Source organism: Ischnura elegans, chromosome 5 (genome assembly GCF_921293095.1).
Source record: "Ischnura elegans chromosome 5, ioIscEleg1.1, whole genome shotgun sequence".
NCBI classification, from domain to species: Eukaryota; Metazoa; Arthropoda; class Insecta; order Odonata; family Coenagrionidae; genus Ischnura; species Ischnura elegans.
This window is the reverse complement of record NC_060250.1, coordinates 28,667,838-28,683,052: the sequence shown is the minus strand read 5'-3', so window position 1 is coordinate 28,683,052 and position 15,215 is coordinate 28,667,838. Positions and strand designations below refer to the sequence as shown.

The 15,215-nt window shown below is 37.9% G+C and overlaps 1 protein-coding gene across 1 annotated transcript in view; it reads right to left on the bottom strand.

Moving 5' to 3' along the window:
- LOC124158643 (metabotropic glutamate receptor 2-like) overlaps positions 1–12,949 on the bottom strand; it is a 406,333-nt gene extending 393,384 nt beyond the window's left edge. The window contains exon 1 of the mRNA XM_046533846.1: positions 11,568–12,949. Within this exon, the coding sequence (XP_046389802.1) occupies positions 11,568–12,795 (1,228 nt within the window). The 5' untranslated portion in view covers positions 12,796–12,949. The remainder of the gene's footprint in view (positions 1–11,567) is intronic.
- Positions 12,950–15,215: the final 2,266 nt, after the last annotated feature.

The window sequence follows — 15,215 nt, the reverse complement described above, 5'->3', positions numbered from 1 at the left end:
TAGCTTCGGCTGCTACCACTGCTACCAACAGTATAATAAAGGATGTCTTATTCATACTTTATGATGAATAAGACATTCTTTACGAAATATACACTCAACGGTTTGAATATAAAATATGGTAGAATAATGCCAACGTGATTTTAATGTTTGCACCTTATCTATTCCTTTACCATATCAAATTAACTTAATTATCGTAATATAGACTCAGAATCAGAACTCTTCCCTCAAAAAAATGTTTTGCCTAATTCTCCAATTTTCAATAAGTTTATTCGTTCCTTTTGCGGAGAGCTCTTTCATTGGTATTGGATAGAGTAGCAGGAATAGCAGCGCCACAAATTCTTTTTCTTCCGCTTCTTTTAGGAGTGATTCTCCTCGGTGAACGTAGTTACAGTTTCCTCTTTACTATAGCAGTCACAGGTAACGAAGCGATTGGTAAATCACATTTTCGCTCATCGCTAGTTAACACCTCTCTTGATAAAAGTGTCTGCCAATGATATTGCTCCATGAATACAATAACGTTAATCTTGAATTTAAAACTGTGTTCACGTCATTAAGTATAATAAATGTAAATATGTATGCATGGCCTTGCAGATATTCAATATGCCATTTGAGACTCTTGAGATGGAACATGATCAGAAACCTTGATATGCCAGCAAAAGGAGATATAAAACCAAATAAATAGTGATCACGCTGGAAAATTACACGCCAGCAAAACGAAAAATCTTACTCATATTTTCCCAAATTTACCTTCAGAGCACGCAAGAGACATCTGGCGGGCAACGCAGTTACTGAAGGGAACCTATTGACCCAACGCCCTTGGTCTCACTCGGCGGAGAAGAGAACTACGACGACGAGGAGCGGCGCGGCGGCGCGAAATTAATATTCGCAATCCTAGGGCCACCAATGGAGCTTGAAAAGGGGATCAAAGCTGGGAAATATGTTTTGCTATATGTTTAAAAAGTCATTGTATTTTGTTTATAAATTTCTGCCTCGCTGACTTTTATTTTTTATCGTAAGTTTTGGATTCGAATGTAGGGTTTATCGTCATAGATATCAAGCAATGCAATAACGCAATCCTCAACTATAAAAGAAACACCTTAGTTGCAGTTTGAGCCACAAATGTTTTAATTGATTAAATTTTTGGTGCAAAAAAGGATATTATTTTAACAATAATAATGAGTTTACAAAGAGTACCGTCTAGTCAATTGAGGAGTACACTTTCGTAACAATGCACAAAATGGTTCATAGACTAATTATAAATCATTTAATTTCATTGTCATTTTTCATACGAGCGGAAGAAAAAGAAACCACGCTAATAACAATAAGAGTTTTACCACTCTTCGCCCTTCTAGGTAAAGCCTCCATATTCGCAAAATAGTGTAGTCTTTAACATGACCCAGCACTGCCCTCATTCATGGTTCCTGGTCATTCCTTCGAAAATTCTGGTCTTCGTAAACATCAAGTAACTGAAAGGCTTTATTCAAATACGATGGCAATAACGAAAATAGTTTTATTTTTGCAGCCAAATCATACAATAAATTTATAATATACGCATCATGTAATTATCAGAATCTTATGTTGACTTGAATTTTAATTTATTTGATTTAATTTACAAAACAAGGAACTTTGAAGGGATAATCAACCATAGAAAACATTTAACATGTAAAAGTAGATTTGAAGCAATAACTGAAAAATTACAATATTTGTCCTTGGGGGACAATAAAGCAGAGGAAAAAGGAATTACTATATGCTCGAGTGTTGTAGATACATAAAAATGAAATTATTTTTTGACTTATCAGCATAGTTGTACCTATAAGCAAAAAAAGTCAAATCCCTTGGCCAGTGTAGAAAAAAAAACTACCTCATTCTCCCTCCCTCACTTATGACACTATCCTAATATTCTTGTTCCTTTTTCTTCACATATTGCTTACTAATTGTGAACCGTCTTCTCTTACTGCCAGATCAATCAAAATGTTTCGTACATTGAGTTCGCACTATAATGAGTTCGTCTTCCCTCCGTTTTTTTGGGACCTCAGGCGAAAAAGAATCGTGTCCGCATGCATGCCAGACTTCAAACACGATAGATTTCCTGTGAAAAATCTCCAATTATTCAGGAGTTGTACGCCTGCTGTCGGCAGAACAACTTCGTTACCGAGTTACCGCACACTCAAAAGCTAATTCAAGGCCTTAACGGACTCCAGTAACAATGCTCTTAGCTTTGAACAATCATGATCTTCTGACAAGTGAGTCAGTACCGTGAGTTATACCTAAGTTATCACTCATAGCAGTCATAACTTTTAATTTTACCTAAATCTTTGTATCCAGAACCTTAATTTTATTTACTTGTACTCCTAAAGAGGTATGGAATAAGAAAATTATTTAACGAAATTAGTTTAAAATTCTCTCCCAGAACCTCTACTACATATTTGGTTTCATTTTTTAAAAACCACCCACCCGTGCATTGTATGCACATTCTCGATTTTTATCAACTAGATTACTCAACTTGAACTACTTTATTGATATTATACTAAATTATATGCATCATCGATTCATAAAATTAACTTTTAATGTTTTATAACCGATAAAATTTTCTTAAAACTTGGTGAAACTAGCTCATAAATATGAAGTCAAATTTAAATTCACAAACATTAATCACATGATATAATTTCTCTTATGAGGTTACAATTTAATGAGCTACTGCATCCCGATAGGAACACTAAAATCATTTTCAAACTGCGATAGGGTAAACTACCCAGTTATTGGCACTTTAAGGACCTTGACGAAGAAAATTAACTCTTGTGACCGTTGTATCACAACTTCAGTTTATTTATAACTTGCCTTAGATCTGAGAGACATGTTGCTTTAGTTTCCCCATGTGAGCGAATTATATTTTACATACAACTATTTACTAAAAATAATTGTTTAAAAAGTCCAATAATCCCAGTTATTGGCACCCTTATTCCAGTTATTGACACACTGTTTTCCAGTTATTGGCACACCAGATTTTCACGCACTGCTTAGCACATTTTCTTTTAAGTTATAATATATTAAAGAAATATAGCCTTTTTAAGCTAATGAATCGATCATTATCTTACCTGTAAGTATATTAAAACAGTGAGAGGTGGTAAAATATCTTTAAGTGAAAATCCAATGCTGTAACTTAAAAATTTTACGTTTTAATGATTTTACGCTCAAAACAAATTATTTTTGGACTCAAAAAGTAAAACTTTACATGTTTATTATGTATTTAGATTAATATTTGTTTTATCTCTTCAAAATATCTATAGATCAGTTTGGGAAGTGCTGTCCTCTGAAAACTCATAGCATTCATAACAAACAAATATATTAAAGTTAGTATCATCTGGAAGATGCATTTGGTGCGTTTTTGGGACACAATTTAGGTGATACAACTTCTTGCAATTGCTGCATTCAATTCCTACCTTCTTTTGCCCCACATAGGAGTTACACATACCATTGGTAAATTCCTTCCACTGACAGGTGTGAGTACGACTTTTCTTCCAATGCCAGTGAACGATGAGATTCAATGGCGAAAGACTTTTGACCTTGTTGTTGTGATAGATGATAGTTGGTTAACGGGGGAAATGAGATCTACGGCCTCTATAATAGAGGATTCAATAGTGGGTTCTCAAATGGCCGTAAAATTTGACACCACTCGCCAGAGGAATAAGGAAAAAACACTTCACCAGAATGCCCTCCTGTTACAGTTTACGGGAATTACTTCCACGCGACTACCACAGACACAAGCACACACCCCCGAATTGACACCTTCGCAAGGCTGTAGGACCTCGCTTAGGTAACCTGGGACCCTTCGCACAGCTGGATGGACTCTTTTACTCCTTTTGAATCACCTATTGTTTTTGTGGTAAAGATGTACTAAAAATACTTTGGGATGGTAGCTATTCCTGCTCATTTCCTAATATCAATGGTTTAGCTGCCTTTTACATTCTCTTTGGCTCTATTTTGAATGGTCATTTTATTGCCTTTTCTTTAAAAGTCTTTTTTGTTGCTTGCTTCTGCAGTTTTTTCTCCTCCCTTTCCTCCTTTCTTAGTTCCTTTTCTGTTTGAGTTTCTTATTTTATTCTTTTTTTCTTGTCATGGCATTATTTCCATTTTTCTGGGGTCAATTTACGTCTTGTACAAATGGTACCCTTTCGGTACTTCTTTTTTCCTTTCTTTTTCGTGTTTCGGGCCAAAAAAGAATGATATTCATTGAGGTTACACTATATGGTCCTTCATCGTGGCATGGACCCACGGTTAGGTCTGACCTGTGTATGTGTGGCTCAGCAGGAATTTCAGATAATGCTGCCTCAGTCTCCACATAAATCTATCGGTAGTCCTATCTTCTGTGTTATGCTGGTTATGTACAAGTACAATTACTTTATCACCCGTTCCTTCTTCCTCATTCTCCATCAATTTGCATTGTAATTTGATAGCGCTCCCACAATCTATATAGAACTCTGAATTCCTCTCCTTTTCCCAAATTTTGTTGAATACTTTAAAAAATTTCACTTTGCTCTTCCCCAACCATCAAAGAAAAATCATCTTATGGAAGTGGATTCATCTTACAAACTGAGATATTCACACTGACTTTGGATGAACGCTTTCCTAGGCACTTAGAATAATCTATTGCGTTGGCATTCCATGGATATAGACCTAATGCCCTGAAACCATTCTTAACTATTCTAGATAAGTCAATGTTGTTTAATATGGCTGAAAGAATGCGAACAAAATCCTCTTTTTATCGGCGTTAGGGTTTTTGGTCTATTCGAGTACGGCATCCTTCCACTAGTCTTTATTGGCCTAAAGGCAGCCACATCAGCGGGTTGCAATATTTTTGTGGCATTTTGGTACAGAGCAATTAGAATAATTTGAAATTCTTTGAATAGCGAACTGCGGTGGTATAGCAGATGGGTTTTGTGGCCATCTACAAACAACACTACTGGTAATGGGATTTTATTTTCCAAAAGATAAAGATGAAAAACATTCCCAATAAATTTAAAAAACACTTTGACCTCATCCACCCATTGCCACTGCGCCCTATCCCCCATTTTTCAGGAACCTTTTGGACTATTTTATTAGGGATCCTCTGCAGAAGGTAGATGATCATCGGAGGACACGTATTTTTGTAGCTGTAAACGGCTGGTGTCCTAACACCCCCTGCCACACGCCTTTTAGGCGGCTTGCGGGGTATTACGTAGATGTAGATGTATTTCCTGAGGATGAAAAGGTAATTATGACGGTTAGTGTTGCCTTCACGTGACGGTGGGGGTAACTTCATATACATTTTTTTATCCAGAGGGGCAAGCACTTAGTTCTTTTCAGGGCATGACATGAAATTAGTTTATTCGCCAACTAACACACTATTCAGATCAGAGAGGATATCATACTTGTTTTGTTCTTTAAGAATGTCCTCCATAGGTTTAAACCAGCCTCGGATATATATAGGATATCGCTCACGCATGCACTTGCATCAGTTACTCCTTCAAATGAACGGTAAGAAATTTCAGGGTATAGGAAGCCATGATACCACTTATTTCCAGGAGTATTGCCCTTAGAAGGATTTCCGCGATTATTTTTCTCGAATTCTTGGCATCATCAATCATCAATTGTTTTGCTTGGAATTCTTTGAGGTCATTAATTATCCAATTATTGGCACCCATTTTTCTAGTTATTGGCACCCATGCCAAGTACTGGTTACGCTCATTTCTATGAGTCAAAATATAAAATGCACATTTATACTAGCAGTACAATGCATTTGGCGAACAAAATAAATATATAAATGTAGTTGCTGAAATTTCCAATACTTGGCACCCAGTGCCAATCACTGGAAACTAACAATATTTACATACCAGTGATTGGCACCCCATAAAAATCAATTTTAATTACGATAACAGGCTCTAAATAAAAAACACCCTCATTGAGGTATTACTATCATTACAAATATCTAAGTTTCATACTATTTAATGGGTTAATATTGATAAAAAACGCATCCAAATGAAGTAACATTCTTAATTTTCCGCTAAGAAAACCTCCAATTTCTCCAAAGAAAATGCAGCACTTGGTTATATGGTCCGCAGTCACTTCTCAAATGGTGTAAGGTGGACGGAACCGCTAATACATATTTAGTAAACTTCTTTGATTCTAAATACAGAAGCATCAAAAATGCAATGCATCCCTATCTCTTAATATCACACAGTTAATTACAGAGTGCCAACAACTGGGGAGTGCCAACAATAGGGCATTCTACCCTATTCCGATTTTCAATGAGTTTTTAGATAATTAAAACAGTCTTTAAACAAATTTTACAGTTAAAACAAATTTTTGATTATGATTAATGCATATTTAACGTAAAGTTAATCAGCATAAAAAATAAATTTCAAAATTATATCTCAAGATTGATGAAATTCGTCGCCTCTAGGTCAAGGAGTGAGTGCAAATATCACTTTGTGCGCACTTAAATGGTGATGAATCACATTGAGGCTTTATAGAAGTCGAAATATAAAAAAATCAAGTATGTCAGTGCAACTTATAGCCATGGGAACCAATCCACCGCCAACATAACTGCGGCAGGTCATGTGGAGATACCTTTCGCGACGCGTTAAAATTTATTTTATCCGTTAGAAAAAAACGAGCCAATTATTAGAGCGAACTTCATATAAATAATGTTTCTTCATAAGGAACAAAAGGCTTGGATTCCTTCTATTTGCAAGTCATCCTTTTATCTTCCAACTCCATCTATTATCAGAATGTGAGAGGTTTAAGAAGTAAGTTAAAAATGTTCAACTTCTCGTTAGGTGATCTTGACAATGATATAACATGTATAAGTGAAACTTGGTTTAATAATTATATAAGTGATTCAGAGGTATGCATGAGTGACAGATACAAATTACATCGGAAAGACAGAAATGAGACTTTGACTGGCAAAAAACTAGGTGGTGGAGTAATGGTAATGGTGAAGGATACGTATAAGTCAATGAGGTAAAAAGAATTAGAAACATGTGATGAAAATATTTGGATCAAGGTGCAGGTGAAAAATAATAAATGGGTGTATTTATGTGTAGTCTATTTCCCTCCAGATGCTGCGCTTGAAGTGTATACTAATTTTTTTGCCAATTGACCTATAGTGAAATTATTAATAATGAAATATTTATCCTTGGTGACTTTAATTGCCCTTCATTCATGTCATCCATTGAAACGAGAACACCATTATGTATTGAGTTGTTGATGTTCATGAACTTAATGGGTCTGAAACAGAAGAACAATGTGGAAAATAGTTACGGAAAATTTCTTGATCTTGTTCTTACTAATGTGGTCGAGAGTAATATTGAGGTGATTCGCTGTACGTTGCCAGTGATTAAAGAAGATCACTATCACCCAGCAGTAACCGTTCATTATGACTGTGGTATTACAAAAAAAACAATAGATGATTTTGGCAATTCATATAACTTTAAAAGAGGTAACTACTTGAAATTATATGAGGAGCTGCGGAGTGAAGATTGGAACGCAATTTCATGTACTAGTGATGTCAATATTGGTTTGGAAATGTTTTACAATTACCTATATGAAGCGATTGATATATCTATCCCAAAATGTAAAATATCAAAGTACAAGTATCCTTCGTGGTACAATGACGAAGTAATTAAAAAAAATAAGGAAGAAAGATAGGCATAGACTACTGTTCAAGAAAACTGGGTCAAGTTATCACAAATCAAAATACAATACTTTAGGAATAGAAGTTAGAGAATATATTAATAAAGCTTTAAGTGCTCAATTGGAAAATATCAAACATGAAGATGTGAACGGGAACTATATTAGTTTTTGGAAATTTGTGAGAAAAAATAAGGCTAGTGGTCATATCCCTGAAGTGCTTGCACTAAATGGTTGTGAATTTGCCTCACCAAGAGAAATAGTTAATGCATTTAAAGAATATTTTATGTCTGCAATGTTACACAAGTGGATCCCTCTAAGATAAAGTGTGTTAACGAAACCCTTGCCCAAAACAATGATGATATAACTATTATTAGTATTAGCAAGGATGAAGTGCTTGAAGCAATCCAAAGTTTAGATACCAAAAAGTCTATTGGTCCTGACAATATCCCTGCGTATATTGTGAAAGTATATAAAGACATCTTAGCTCAACCTTCATGTCAGCTGCTTAATACCTCTTTAAAAAGTGGAGTATTTCCCACAAAATGGAAAACTGCCTAGGTGTGTCCCATTTTTAAAAAGGGAGAACGAAACGACATAAAAAATTATAGGCCTATAAGTATATTGTCTGTTTTTTCAAAAATATTTGAGGGTATTTTATGCAAGCCTATTAACTTTCTCATAAAAAATCAGATAAGTGATACACAACACGGCTTTAAAGCTAATAGGTCAGTAACTACCAACCTAGCTATCTTAACTGATTATGTTATGAATTCCATGGATAGCGGTTCTCAGGTGGATGCAGTCTACCTAGACTTTAAAAAAGCCTTTGATACTGTACAACATAACATATTGCTAAGCAAACTGAAAAGTATTGGCATTACGGGTTCTTTGTTAACTCTTTTGAGTTCATTTCTATACGAAAGAAAACAATACGTAGTGTATCGAAACGTGGTGTCTGACAAATAATCTGCTATATCTGATGTACCCCAAGGCTCGAACCTGGGTCCACTTCTGTTTTTGATATTTGTTAATGACTTGCCACAATGTATCCATCATTCAAGATGTCTAATGTTTGCAGATGATGTTAAAATATATAGAAAGGTGAACAATTTACAACATTGTCTACAGATACAGTCAGATTTAAACAGTCTGGTCACCTGGTCTCATGAACATGGTTTATTTTTTAATGTTGATAAGTGTTTTGTTTTATCTTTTTCACGGAGAAAAAATGTAATCAAATTCAATTACCATATGGAAGAATCCAAATTGAATAGGACTAATGAATTGAAGGATCTAGAGGTCACCTTTGATAGCAAAATGTATTTCACCACACATATATTGAATATTAGCATAACTGCATGTAAACTGTTGGGCTTTATATACCGTATGTCAAAATATTTTGACTCTGAGATGGTACTTAAGACCTTGTATTACTCTTATGTAAGAAGTAAGTTGGAATATGGGTCAGTTATTTGGAATCCCTATTTAAAGAAGCATATTGTAATGCTAGAGCAGGTTCAAAAGAGATTTTTAAGATTTCTATATTTTGTATTATATCATGAGTATCCGCTTTTCGAAAATTATGTTTGTTATAGTGACTTGTTAAGAGTGTTTGGTCTCCATACCCTGCAAAATAGAAGAACCATAAACGTTCTTCTGTTTCTGCATGATGTTATCAATAAGGGTCTATGTTATGAGTTACTGAAGGAAATAAAAATAATAGTTCCAAATGTTAATAGCCGGTTTAAAAGACCATTTAACATATCAAAGGTTAAAACAAATTATTGTTCCAATACGCCAATACGAAGGATTTGTGTACTATATAACAAAATTTTCAACGATCTAGACTTATATCGAAAGAAATACTGCTTTGTAAAAGATGTTAAGAATATGTTTCGCGACTGCGATAGTATTTAGTTAATATTTTTCAGCATTTGTTATCATGATTGTTACTATTTTGTGGCTGTGACCAATTTATTTTCAATTTTTTGTAGTTATATTCCTGTATTGTTCGCCCTATAATTATGTATATGTAGGGCGAACATTAAACATAATAAATAAATAAATAAACTCCTCTTCTTCAACTTCCTGGAAGTGTGCATGTGTGACCGATATGGAAATGAACAGTAAATAAAAAGGATGGATTTCCAAATTTTTTACAAGTTTTATGTGGTCATTACAATTTTGAAATAGGCAGTATTTCATTGAAATGGTATTAATAATTTTTTTCGTACCACTCAGTATCGTTATTATTCTAGTTTTGGTTTTATCTACAACCAGGTTAAATAGAATGCGTTCATGCATAACCTATAGTTTGTAATTTTCACCTTTAGGCGGCATCGGAAGGAAATGAATATAGCTATGGGAAACTCCTTTACCTGTTAGTCTATGAAGCATTGAGAAATCGTGATGAATTCTAAATGAGTCGATGAAATTGATTCCATGACAAGCTTGAATGACTTCATGAGGTGGTTCTCTTTCCCTTGTGACTAGCCGTTGCCATATCCATGGATGGCTGCGCGACGTTTAATTGTCTCTTAGGAGATGCCGATCGCAGGGACAGAGGACGATCCAATCCGGCAGCCGGCCCTAGTTAGCATGCAAGCCCTCGGGCGACGCATCCCATCGGGACCACTGCAAGGGACGGCACGCCAAGGTGGAGAAGGGGTTGACCGCTGGTCAAGGCAGCCTATGACCACGGGCCCTCGTCCACAAAGTCACTACCAAGGGAATTGCGATGGCCGCGCGAACGTCCAATTTAACTCTCAGTAACGACATCGGACGACAAGCAAACGAGAAGCAAGGCAGTACCAATTGAATCATTCCGCGGCATTGGAAGGTGAATTGGAGGAAGATCGTTGCTTTTCGCCCGAAAGGGTATCAGACCACCGTAAAAAAGAGGTATCATTGCTTTCCTGAGGTTGTTAAAACTATGTCCATGAAAACACTTTGCAAGGTTAAGTGTGTAAGGAAACATGGAAAATACATAACTTGTAACATAACCGGCCTTTATATCAATTGATAAGTCTCTTTTAAATCATGCATGTCCTTTCCTACATGAAGTCGAGTGCCCGTCTTCCGTCATTTCCGCGTTTAAAACCGTGGTAACGGTCATATTTCTCGAAGTCTCATTTAACATTTTCAATAATTTTAGCCAGAGAGGAAATTCCATATGAAAGTCAAATTACGAGTAAATTTGGTGCAAATATGTCAATTATCATGCAACCTCCGCGATTTTTACGTAGTGCTTACATACCTATGAAATTTAACTTGTACGAAGAAGATTTCCGAAGCAAATACTAAGCAGCAATATTTCTCGTATCTTTCCGGCTAGTTTAGCTTCATTTTTCCCTGAAATATTGCTACCTCGACATAGCTTGCAGTTAAGGCCGCGATGGTCACAATGTCACATAAATATTTGCGATTGAATGATGATTACATTTTTGGATCAATAGAAAGGCATTCTATGACCATGAAGGAGTAATAGGAAACACTGACCAGATGAAAATATGTTTGAAGAAGAAACCTTTTGATTGACATTTAAAGCTCTAGGAGGATACTGAAGATCACTTAAACAATTAAGGAAAGAAACAAGGAGGTGAGAATGAAATAAAGAAAAGAAAGGGAACTTCGGAATACTGACAAACAAAGGACAACTATATAGCTTAACTTAGCAATAAGACAGCAATTACGAGGAAAAAATAATGGGGGGAAAATTGAAAATAATGTCCGCAGAGAAAAAGTGAGAAATAATTGCCTGCTCGAGTCACATTGGTACACGAATAAGAACAACTCATAAGAAATTAAGCGCTCGGAATAAGACGTAATGGAGAGACGTAACATGCATATCTTAGCATAGATAAAGGAATGAGGGAAAATTTCAAATATTAAAATACCTTTGATGAAGTCCACCGCCATCTCCAGCCCGTACGTGTCCGAGTCGCAGTCGTCGAGGATATGGGCTCCTAGGGACACTCCGGGTAGGAACCCCTCCACATCCAGCGAGCCCGCACCCGGCCGGTGCGGGTGTGGTACTCCACGGAGCACGTCCAGAGTGTAGAGCATGGCCTCGACGGCCTGCACCCCGCCCTGCGGCATTACGGGCCCGCACCACCAGCCCTTCTCGCCCTCCTTGCCCCCGGAGCCACGCTCGTGCACCATCATCAGGCCCCCCAGCACCAGCTCCCCCTCCACCACCGCCTCCCGCTTCACCGGCCACGCCACGTTCGCTTCCCCCGGGGGCAGAGCCATGCTCACGCCACGCGGAGCCTCCGAAGTAGGCGCGAGGGTAAGATTAGCCGTAGGGACGGTGGTTGCCCCCACTGTGGGAACTACTGATGTCGAACCGAGACCCAATCCGAATTGTGTTGCTGAAGTCGGAATTGAAGACACCGTGGTCCCGTTCCCAGCATCCACTGGACTGGCAGGCGGGGTATATACTTCCAGGACGCTTTCGTTTCTCTCATGGGAACCGATACTCACATATTCACGTTTGCCTTGCGGCTCGAGGATGCTGCCAACGGTGGAATTACGGGAGTCCACCTTCTCTGTCACCGGTGGCGCTTCCAGCCCAGAGTTAGGTGGGACAAGAGTGCTTGCGGTTGACGCTTTGTCGTCAATCAAAGAACTATAAGTATTTCCATTCCCAATCGAATCACCATGTATTGAGGGCGATGACACAGTAGATGGCTTGGTTCCAGCCACTGATGAAAGTGAACCTTCACTGTGAGTAGTGGTCCCAGTAGCCGACGCCGTAGAAGCAGTGGACCTAGAAGCGGTGATACTAGAAGCAGTTGTCTTAGAATCAGGGGTGTCTGATGTAGTGGTCGCGATTTCCGGAGCCATTGAAGTTGAAGTAACGCGGTCTACGGGTCTGGAGTGCTCAATGGATGGCACCGTGACGACTTCTGAGAGTCTAGGTGAAGTGATTGGTTCTCTGAACTGCGATTGCGGAGAAGCAGAGGACATGGGTTGGTAAACACCTTGCGAAGGCAGCGGAGTCCCTTCACTTGAAGGCCCATGGGTCGTCGCAGGGCCCGTACCAGGGACCCCCGAGAGAAGCAGGGGGACTAGGAAGAGGATGAAGCGTAGGGACCCCATCGGAGGGCCCCTCGGACCGGCCATTCAAGGGCGCCCGAGGTGGGCCTCCAGGCCGGCGCGCAGTCGCCGTCGGATGCGGGTTGTGGGCTTCATCGCCGCACCGGGGGCGCGGAGCTAATGATGAGTGAGTACCATGTGACTTGATGGTTCACGGAACTCACAGGCTACCATCAATTTCATCCTGCTGGCCTCTGAAAGGCAATTTAAAGGTGGATATGTTAGCTCAAATTTTAAAAACTGCATGTATTTCATAAATTAACAGCGAGAAGGGCCTGAGCAATCTTGAGCGGAATGAGCATCTTTGAGCTTTATAAAACAAAACCTCTGAGCGAGTATCAATAATGCGGTTAACCCATTAATCCCCAGCGTTGCGTTAACGCAACATTATTGAATCCTAATTCTCAGAACAAGTTTCTGCTTCAGAATAATTTTTTCTTCGATTTACTGACTTTATTTAAGTATCTCTAGTTCTAATTTTGTCATTTTCACCAACCTTTTCACTTATATAATTGTATTTTAATGACTGATGGCGTTTGGCATAAAAATCGATGCGCATATACGAGACACCCTACGAAAAATGACATACCCGAGCATGACCGTTGAAAGGCAGAATGGGGAATTTCCTCCGAAGGAATACTGATAACTCCCGGCGAAGATGTCGAGTGTGCAAATCAAGATAAAAAATAAAAGATGTAACCTAAGTTTTAAAAATTACTTTTTTGTATTTATTTACCGGAGTTTTACCAGCGTTGCGTACACGCAGCGTCATGAAAATCATATAATATGAAGAAAATTTTTTTTCCAAAAATTCATCTTAATTAGGCCAAAATAAATAGGAAAATGCGAAACAACCGAAGTTAAAAGCCTTGAATACAGTCTGGGGAATAATGGGTTAAGTAATATCACGCATTTTGAGATATGTTGTTCAAGGCAATTAAAATCCAATATTTTTCCCAACCTTAATTATTGTCTCTATAAAATGAGAGTATAAAATAAAATGTCATATATTGATTCTGAATCGCTCAAATCACACAATTTTCAACTATCTTATGGCAAATAAACATATAGGCTAAACTGCATGAAGTGATTGGTCACTTATCATTATCATTAGGGTGATTATGAATCAAGAATTCTAACCACGCGTACTATGATAGCCACAATTTTGTGGCACAAGGTTCAATGCAGAATAAAATAGAATCTGCACTGTGAATAGTCAGGTACAATATTCGATAAATTCCTGGTAGGCCACAAGTTTTGCTCGTGTGCAGGTAATATTTCGGACGGACACCCTTTTCCGCCCTCTCTGTAACATCTCGTGTTTCGCTAGGTTCGACGCACCTCCTTTCTGGACTATTTGGGAGCGACAAGAGGTCGGGATACCCGAGGCGAGGGAATGAGCGACCATCGACCCAAGAAATCTCTCCCCTCTCTCTCCAAACCACCGACGATGACGCTTTACACGCTGGAACAAGCCAGTCACACGCACACCCCATCTTCCCAAAAATCATCCTCACCGACACTTGGCGATTGACGTTATATGTGAACCCATGATACAATTTATTCATTTAGTTTAACCGATATTTATTTATGTATTTATTCCGATTTTCATACTTCTCATCCTATTCCTAGAATGATGCCTCACTAAAACCCATTATTTATTGCTCCCTCTTAATGCCAGAATCCTCTATGAAATCTGAAAACTTAGGAGCTAAATATTTGAAAAATTACTGTCAAAAAATTATCAATATTATAAAAATTAAAACATTTTTTTCTTCTTCCCTCTTTTTGATTTGTGATATAACATGCTATATTTATATTATCTTTGCGATTCGTCTTCATTTAACGTACATATAGCTCTTTTTTCTGAGAAAATTTATTCTTTGTGATGGTTTTTTGCTTCAATGGTGATGCGGGAGTATAAAAAGTATACATTCAATTCTATTCATTCTCTAGTCCGCCCTCCAGCGTTGTCGATAATCCTTCTATGCTACGGCTGCATGTGTCCGTTTATCGAGATCGTACTCTTTGTACATAGAGATAGAGATCCTATGAACATCAATGGCCATAATAAAATATTTGTTAAATCTATGGTATTTTTGACTTTTTAATACTAAAGGTTGAATTGTTAAGAGCATTACTTGTTCGCTATAAAAGAATCAAGAAAGAGGAAAAGGGAACAAGGAAAGGCATGGTTATAGACCAGAGGAAAAAGCGACGTCGACTCCTGGAAAGCGACCAGTCATTCTGTGGCTCCATTTCCACAAGAGAGAGCAAGGGGGTGGTGGGGTGTACTTCCTTTCCAACGATGACGAAACACTTGCCAAGCGAGTCATTCGGTAAGTGTTTCGTTTTCTCTTGAAGTGACTGGTGACCTCCCGCTGGAGTATCTGAGAGTTAAAGGGAATGTCCCGTCCGGAAAATTACCGCCAGAGGCACAGCTGGTA